This window comes from Engraulis encrasicolus, chromosome 4, assembly GCF_034702125.1.
Source record: "Engraulis encrasicolus isolate BLACKSEA-1 chromosome 4, IST_EnEncr_1.0, whole genome shotgun sequence".
NCBI lineage: Eukaryota > Metazoa > Chordata > Actinopteri > Clupeiformes > Engraulidae > Engraulis > Engraulis encrasicolus.
The window spans coordinates 51,666,813-51,675,371 of NC_085860.1; the positions used below are offsets into that span (position 1 = coordinate 51,666,813).

At 46.1% G+C, this 8,559-nt stretch overlaps 1 protein-coding gene across 1 annotated transcript in view; it reads left to right on the forward strand.

Annotated features, from left to right (window-relative positions):
• Nucleotides 1-244: 244 nt before the first annotated feature.
• LOC134447943 (VPS9 domain-containing protein 1-like) overlaps nt 245-8,559 on the forward strand; it is a 25,490-nt gene continuing 17,175 nt past the window's right edge. The window contains exons 1-8 of the mRNA XM_063197673.1: nt 245-859; nt 1,270-1,332; nt 1,812-1,863; nt 2,811-2,899; nt 4,288-4,373; nt 4,646-5,310; nt 5,727-5,856; nt 7,828-8,027. Of these exons, the coding sequence (XP_063053743.1) occupies nt 692-859; nt 1,270-1,332; nt 1,812-1,863; nt 2,811-2,899; nt 4,288-4,373; nt 4,646-5,310; nt 5,727-5,856; nt 7,828-8,027 (1,453 nt within the window). The 5' untranslated portion in view covers nt 245-691. The remainder of the gene's footprint in view (nt 860-1,269; nt 1,333-1,811; nt 1,864-2,810; nt 2,900-4,287; nt 4,374-4,645; nt 5,311-5,726; nt 5,857-7,827; nt 8,028-8,559) is intronic.

Sequence of the window (8,559 nt, forward strand, 5' to 3'; positions counted from 1 at the left end):
CCGTTTCCACAATATGTAGAGGCTTAGATATGTTTAGAGAGGCACAGCACACTTTTCTTCATTACATATTTTTTTTGTTTGGTGTGTAATACCAGAGAACTTACCCCTATTGAGGAGGCATCTCGCCTGAACCAGAAGCTGAAAGCAAACTATGAGGCACGCTTGGCCAGACTTTCTCCAGGCCAGGCAATACAGAAAACATCATTGGTAAGTTGACTCATCGTCAGTTTGCGTTTTGATGTCGCTGTGCGTAATTGTGTTTACTTTGTTAACTTAACGGTTGTGGACGAGGCCAATTTCTTCACACAAAGCTCATGCACGTTTGTGGCCTAATTCACGGGGTTATCAGCAGACGAACATTAAGTGGGCATTCTGACTACTCACTCAGTCTTTGCGCATGCCTGACATTTCTGACCAGGTGATCGCTTTCGCGCGGGTCGATTTGTGGGAAGGGTTAATTTTAGTTCTTTCTAAATTTAGCTCTAGACATCACCTGTGAAAGAATCCACTGCTACTCGTCGCTTGTCCACTTCGGAGCTAAGACGCTGTTGTTTCCCCCTCACATTTAATGTTTGTTTAAGTCTATAGCGATACAGGCATTTGGGGTCTTGCCTTCAAAAACAACGACACAAAACAAATGACTGGGAATTAAGGATTTTATTTCGCCACTAGACCCTTTGAATTTGTCTTAATGAATGTTCAGCTTGTAATTTTAACCAACAAAGTTTGCTTGTCTGAGATAGAACCGGGAGACTCGACTGTTATCTTTATAGTTTGTACAGCAAAAATGTTTCGCAGACGTCGTGAAAGCCAAGTGGACTTCAAATATCATTGGAAGAGAATTAAGACTTTTGTGAAGGTATGGTTGGATTTGAGTGACTGATGGTGGGTTGATAGGTTGTGAGGTAGCGCAAAAAGGCCCACGTTTTTGTGTTCGCCCACTACACCACTGGTTACAGTTAATGTTGTTTCAATGGCAACGTTGTAGCATAGCCAAATCAAAGGGGCTCTCCTGTCGCAAAGAGAGATTGGCTACCAGGCAAAAATCGAACTTTTCTACGAACGGCCATCGATAACTAATTCCTAGAATTGATAGCCTACATGTCAGCATATAGCATCCGGAGCGAACAAGCATACACCAGGCTGAGGTGTCATTCTCCTCGATACTAGACTGGAGAGTTATTTGTAGCCTACTAACCCTTTTACGGACGGGGTCACATTTGTTTTGATTCTCATACAGCTGTTGTCTTTTTTTTTCTTCAAACGTAGACGCTTTCCCTTCAGCGACAAATGATGGAAAACCTCATCATCGCCAAAGCCAGACAAGATGCTGTATCCTTTTTTACGCAGGGCTGGGATGTTTTTTTATTATTATTTTTTTTATTATTATTATTATTATTTATTTTAAAGACTCTTATTACGCACGGCTGAATTTTTATGCAGGTTGGAATGTACTAATATGTGACATCACTTCAGTCTGTCTCACTCTTCCCTTGTCCCCATCATGACTTTCATCACATTTTTGTTTATATGAATGTCATAGTGATTGTCTATTCTATTCTATTCGTATTTTTTCATCCATTATTTTCATCATTACTAAACTGACAGAGATTGTTTTGGTTGATATGAGTGGGTGGGTGAATTTCTCTGAAGACTATTTCTCAACTGTCTGACAATTGACTGTCAACTGTCAATTGTCAACTTGCAGTTACTAGATGTCAATAGATGTATCCAAGCACTGATGATTTGTACGTTATATGATTTTTTTTCAAGCCATAAAATGTTTAAATAATTTCCTTAACGTCTCTCAGCTTCAAAGGAAGATGGAGGAACGTCGGCTCAGGTTGCAGGAGGAGGCAAACAGGTAGGACTTCACCTCTTTGATACAATCCAGCTCTCCTCTTCTCACCTGTCCTCTTTGACATCTTGCAAAGGACCACGAGGATGAGAGTAGAGAGACTCTGGCATCACTAGGCTCGTTCATGACGAAGCAGTAAGATTTTTGCTAGGCAGTGGGCATGCGCACTTTGCCAGTTTGATGCATTCTGGTTAGATCACAGTAGTAAACAATGCCGGCCTCTCCCATCACCTTCTCAATTCAAAGTGGTTCTAAAACCCAGCAATCATAAGCTAGCTTCACACTAAACATGGGCTGATGAGACAGAACTGTTTATACATTTGAGATGTAATAAGAGCCCTAATGTGTAGTGTTGTCCTTATTGGCCAAACACCTTTTTCGTAGTCTCCCTCAGACATGCAGTACTGTAGCGGTAGCCTATGCTGTAAATTGGCTTGTTTTGGCGGGAGCGTGTCTATGTTCCCACAGCCCATTGGTCCCACAGCTCATTGGTCCAACATCACCAAGACTTTTAACATACATTTTATGCCCATTGGTCCCACAGCCCATTGGTCCCACACTTATACTTACTGGCCCATGTTCCCATATTTCTAAGAATTTATTCAAATTTAGGCCCCATGTCCCATGGCAGGGAGAAAGGTATGTTCTCTTAGTTTACTCGGAAATGTGGGAACATGGAGTTGTGGAAAATAGGGCCTATATTTGAATAATTTCTTTAAAATGTGGGAACATGGAGCAGCAAGAATAAGCTGTGGGACCAACGGGCTGTGGGACCAATGGGCTGTGGGACCAATGGGCTGTGGGAACATAGACCTGACCCCGTTTTGGCTGTAGGAAACTACTGTTGTGTGTCCTGTAACTGATCATAACTACTTGGAATGAATTACACTTAACAACAGGTGACGTCAGCTTTGTGTAGTTAGTATAATTCATGATTTCCTTGCTGTCTGCTGGAGGTTTGTGTCTTCTGGAACTGTGTCGGCAGAGGACCAGGAGCAGCGTTTGCTTTACGCCAACATTCTAGAATATGAGCAAGACCATGTAAGTGCCTCAGTGACACCCTTTTATTCAGTTCTAAATCAGGTGATGCAGAACCTTTGCTGCCTTGCAGGAAAATCAAATCAATCATACAGCAAGCAACTGTAACCAGATATCACGCAGCACACAGCTCCCTGCCAACGATGCAACAGCCAAAAAATATCAAATCGTAAAAAAAAATAGAGATGCACAGGATCCAAGATCCGGTTACGGATCCGGATCCAGCAGGATCTTAAGCAGTTGATCCGGTATCCGGTAGTTACCTAAAAATCAGGATCTGGTGCATCTCTAGCGTAGGTCTTTCACAACCCCAATTGCTGCATGGAGTGAAAGTACTTTGAAAGCGGCCAGTGCAGGCAGTGTGGCAGTAAGCCAATGAGTCTAAAAAATAGTTTAAGCCAACGTAATAAAAAGGGCCCAGGTGTGCGAGTAGGCTATGTGTTTCAACCCTTTCGTAGGATTTGGTATCCGGTTCCGGATCCGGCAGGATCTTAAGCAGTGGATCCGGTATCCGGCAGGATCCTAAAAATCAGGATCCGGTGCATCTCTATAAAAAACGTCACACTTGTAGGTCTGAATAAGTTTTCAGGGCCCAGCCGTGTCTCAATCGGCTGGGAACTCGACTGCTACACTGGCGACCCAGGTTTAAAGTGATACCGTCCCATTTTTGGAAATAAGCTTATTTTACACCTCCCCTTGAGTTAAATAATAGGGTTTTACCGTTGTCCTATACTTTCAACCATTCTCGGGGTACGGCAGTGCAAATTTTACCTCCAAGCAAGCAGTTAACATTGAGTCCTATGAGACCAGTTAGCCGCCAGCTGGTCTCATAGGACTCAATGTTAACTGCTAGCATGGAGGTAAAATTTGCACTGCCATACTCAGAGAACGGTTTAAAGTACAGGAGAAAGGTAAAACTCAACTATTTAACTCAAGGGGGGCTTTAATATGAGCTTATTTCCAAAAATGGGACAGTATCACTTTAACTCCGGCCCCAAGTCGTTTGCAGAGCCCTCCCCATCTCTTTCTCTCTCCCTGCTAATTTCACTCTTCACCGTCTCTGTCATAATAAAGGCGTAAAAAAAAGAAAACTTTCTTAAAAAAAAAGGCCTTTTGTTGAGTTGTTGTGTACACCTGTTACAGACCTGCGGTCCGTTTCTCGAAAGCGTCTTTGCTATAGTCGTTAGCAAAGTCCTTCATCGTAAGAGCGACTCTCTCTCGACAGCGATGCTCACCTCTAAATCCAAGGGAACGGTAAGATGGTCTTAAGACGGTTAGCAACGACAAGAATCGAGAAACGCACCCCTGTTCCAGACTGGTGTGGTGTGTTTTGTGTACACTAGTCACATGTGTTGCTTCCTGTTCCTGTTCCTGTTGTTGTTGTTGTGAAGGACTGGCCAAAGGTGTGGAAAGCGAACCTGAAGAAGAACCCAGAGGACCCCGCTCTGGTCTCTGGACTGGTCAGCTACATGCTTGGGTAAGTCAAAATGTTATAGAACAGACAAGTCAGTTATCAGTGAGTTTTGTCGTCATTGCAAATTGCACCCTATATGTATTCTACACACAGCAAGACGCCAAAGGATGAACACGGTATATTATCCGCTTGGACGTCTTTTAGGAGCCGTTTTACCCCGTCTCTTCCACATCAGATAATATTTCCTTTCTTTCTTTCTTTCTTTCTTTCTTTCTTTCTTTCTTTCTTTCTTTCTTTCTTTCTTTCTCTCACCCCCCCCCCCCCCTCCTCCACAGTTGTCCTGACCACCCGGTGGTGCAGCTGCTGCATCGCCTGCAGTACCGCATCTACAACCGCCTGTACCCCATCATCAGCAAGACGTGCGGCGGCCCGCCTCCCAGCCCCGCCCTGAGCGTCGACGGCGGTGGTAGGGGTTACGGCAGCAGCTACGGCAGCAGCTACGGCTATGGCTACACCCCCATCAAGCCCTCGCGCAGCGCCCACACCCTCCTGCTGCACCACCGCGACGTCAACAAGCCCAGCGGCGGCGGCACCAGCGGCGTCAACCACTCCCTCTCCGACATGTCCCTGTCCCTCTCCATGCACGACCACAGCACGCACGACCACGAGCACAGCTCGCACTACGAGACGGACGGCGAGGAGCTCTCGCACTCGCACGGCGGCGGCGGCGGACACCCGGCGCTGGACCGCGACAACTCCTTCGAGGACCTGGAGGAGTACCTGCCGCGCCTGGACTGGGGTCACCCGGCCCATCATCTGCACCACCACGACCATGACCATGACCATGACCTTGACCTGACCTCCGAGCTTGCGGGGCACGGACACGGACGGGTGGACGGGGATGGGGACGCGGAGGCGGAGGCTCACATTCTGGAGCAGGAGGAACGGGCCATGAAGGAACACCTCAAGCTCATCGTCAAGGACATACACAACGCCATAGGTGTGGGTCTGTGTGTGTGTTACTGTGTACGCTTCTGTGTGTCATGTTCGAGAAAGGGAGGGGGTTAAGGGTGGTGGTGTGTGCAATGTTAGGTGGAAGGTGTGTGTGTCTTGGTCAAAGACGTCCAACATGACACTGTCCTTCAGTGCTAACAGATGCTTTTGCTTACTGTAACTGTGAAAAACATGACATTTAAAAAAAAAAAATCTCTTTTTGCATTTACAGTAAGCAAAAGTATCCGTTGCACTGAAGGACATGTTGGACTTCTTTGACTGTCTGCGTGCTTGTGCGTGGGTGTGCATGTCATACAATGAAGAGAGTGTGTTGGTGGCGTGGGTTGGTGTACTTTTTGTGCAGTGTTCACTCTTCACAGTTTATGTAGATGTTGATTTTGATATTTTTCTCATTTGGTCTAGATCGTCTGTTATCACTTTGCCTGCTGTCCTTTGAGTGTCTGAACACTGCGAGCGCAAAGGACCTGTGTGTGGCCAGTATAGAGGAGGCTTTCTTCACCCCGCTCTGGACACCGCTTATGGCACTCTTCAGGTAGTGTGTCTGTGTGTGTGTGTGTGTGCGTGTCTGTCGGTGTCCGTCTGTGTGTATCTGTGTCTGTGTCTCTAGTACACTAAAAGAGGCCTCACCTCTTATGGCCCTCGTGCGTGTGTGTGTGTGTGTGTGGGTGTGTGTGTCTCTAGTATACTAAGAGAGGCCTTCACCCCTCTGTGGGCTCCTCATGTGGCACTGTTCAGGTAGAGTGTGTGTGTGTGTGTGTGTGTGTGTGTGTGTGTGTGTGTGTGTGTGTGTGTGTGTGTGTGTGTGTGTGTGTGTGTGTGTCACTGTTCAGGTATGCTGCTGGGCAAAGAAAGGGTTTGCTCTCTAGCTAATCTAAGCTCTTGTCTCGTGGGTGCACAGCACACATCCAAATAAACTTCACAGGTGCTCGACGATAGTAGCAAACGGTAAGAAATGATTAGTCAGCAGCACATGTTTCCATTACATAAAAATGACCATCGCAGTGTGCAGACCTACTGAGCTGAAGGTAAAAGGGAATGTTGGCTGTGGAATAGAAGATATGAAAGATGAATAGATTAAATGGATGAGTAGATGGAAAAGATTATATAATAAAGCCTAATAAATCCATTCCAAGCCATCTTTTTTGCACAGACCATATAGAGTTCTTCAGTAACGCGGAAGTATGTAGTAGATTGTAGTCTTTCATGTTAGCATTTAAGGACTTCCTGGTTCGTATCGGCTTCCGGCCTCCATTGGGAATGAATAGGGGTAAATTTCAAATAAGCTCCGAGTGCAAGCACGCGCTTAGCGAACCCCCGCAAACTGTCGAGGGTGTTAAAAATAGGCTGTAGGTATGACATGGTTGATCATTTTGTGTCAAACTTGGACATAAATACGATGTTGCGTCCATATGCTAAACCCGGAAACTTTTGGCGACTACAGAAGCGGCGCCTGTATCTAACGTCATGTACGTGCGGAGGGTTGTACCCATGGCAACCAAAGGAAAGTATGTAGTTCGGAAGTTTTAATGATCAGAAAGGGGTTAGCAATATTGAATTATAATCGTCATGATTTAACATGTGAATACACCAACATGATGATACGATCCGTTCCACTAATGAGAAAGGGATGCGGGGACACGCTAATGTTCGTTGTTGCCGTGCAACTTATATTTTTGCCAAACCTGAATCTCTATGGCGTTTTGCAATGTAAAAAATCGCCATCGAACCGGAAGTCCAAACGCCGCATACAAGTTGACGTCAACGCTGAAGAGCTCTATAGATGGACTACATAGGCTCCTTCACCCAGGTTGTGAAGCTGTGGTTGCTCCACCTCAACACTAGGGGGAGTGCCTGCTCTGTAGTTGGGAAAACCACAGTGTGGTCTCATTTGCCTTACACTGTAAGTAAGCAGTGCAGTTGTATATTACAACCACTGTAGTCTATTTGCATAAAGCGTAGTTTGTGGTTAGGCCCTTGTCTCTTTTTCTCGATGCTTTTAAAATGAATTATGCTGAAGTGGTTTGTTTTGAGCAATGACCACCGTCATTACTTGTGTGTGTGTGTGTGTGTGTGTGTGTGTGTGTGTGTCCACGTGTGTGTGTGTGTGTCCACGTGTGTGTGTGTGTGTCCACGTGTGTGTGTGTGTGTGTGTGTCCACGTGTGTGTGTGTGTGTGTGTGTCCACGTGTGTGTGTGTGTGTGTCCACGTGTGTGTGTGTGTGTCCACGTGTGTGTTTGTGTGTGTCCACGTGTGTGTGTGTGTCCACGTGTGTGTGTGTGTGTGTGTGTGTGTGTGTGTGTGTGTGTGTCCACGTATGTGTGTGTGTGTGTGTGTGTGTCCACGTATGTGTGTGTGTGTGTGTGTCCACGTATGTGTGTGTGTGTGTGTGTGTGTGTGTGTGTCCACGTATGTGTGTGTGTGTGTGTCCACGTATGTGTGTGTGTGTGTGTGTGTGTGTCCACGTATGTGTGTGTGTGTGTGTGTGTGTGTGTGTGGACTACAGGAAGGTGTTCCACAGTCGAGAGCTGGCGTTCGAGCTCAGCATGCGTCTGTACCAGGACGCGACGCCAGGTGACGTTGGCGTGCCGTCCAAGCTGTACCCGAGCGACCCGTCGTCCTCTGTGAACGCGTACGAGGTGGCCGTGCAGGAACTCAAGATGGTCTGCAGAGACTGCTGCCCGCAGAGGAAACTTGAGTGCATCGGTGAGAACCGCTTATTTATTGAACCCATTTTAGCCTAATATAAGCCCTTTTTAGGAAAAGGTGCCCTTTTGCACTAGAATGTGTTCATTCAGCTCTAACACACCCACGTTTTTAATAAAACAGCTCAAATCTCAAGAACTTGAATGCAACGGATATGTCACTCCAGGATGAAATTGGTGAATCAAGAATGAAAGGGTATGCTTCACTGGGTGGCTAGTCCGTGTTTAGTAAAAAAAAGCAAAAAAAAACGGGTGCTCATAAAAATGAAAGGTGTCCAAATACCCATATAAAAAAGAAAAAAAAACCCTTTCGAGGTACTCCTTACTTTACTTGAATTTGATAAAAGCGGTAAATGTGGGCAAGGTGTTGTAATAACCCTGTCTCTCTCTGCCCGTGGTGTTTTGGGTCACCTGAGGGGGGCGCCAAACACACACATCACATGCATGTAGCCAGGGCCGCTGGCAGCTTTTGCTGGACCCAGGGCAAAGTCATCTGAAAGGGCCCCCTACCCAATACATTGAATGTAATAAAT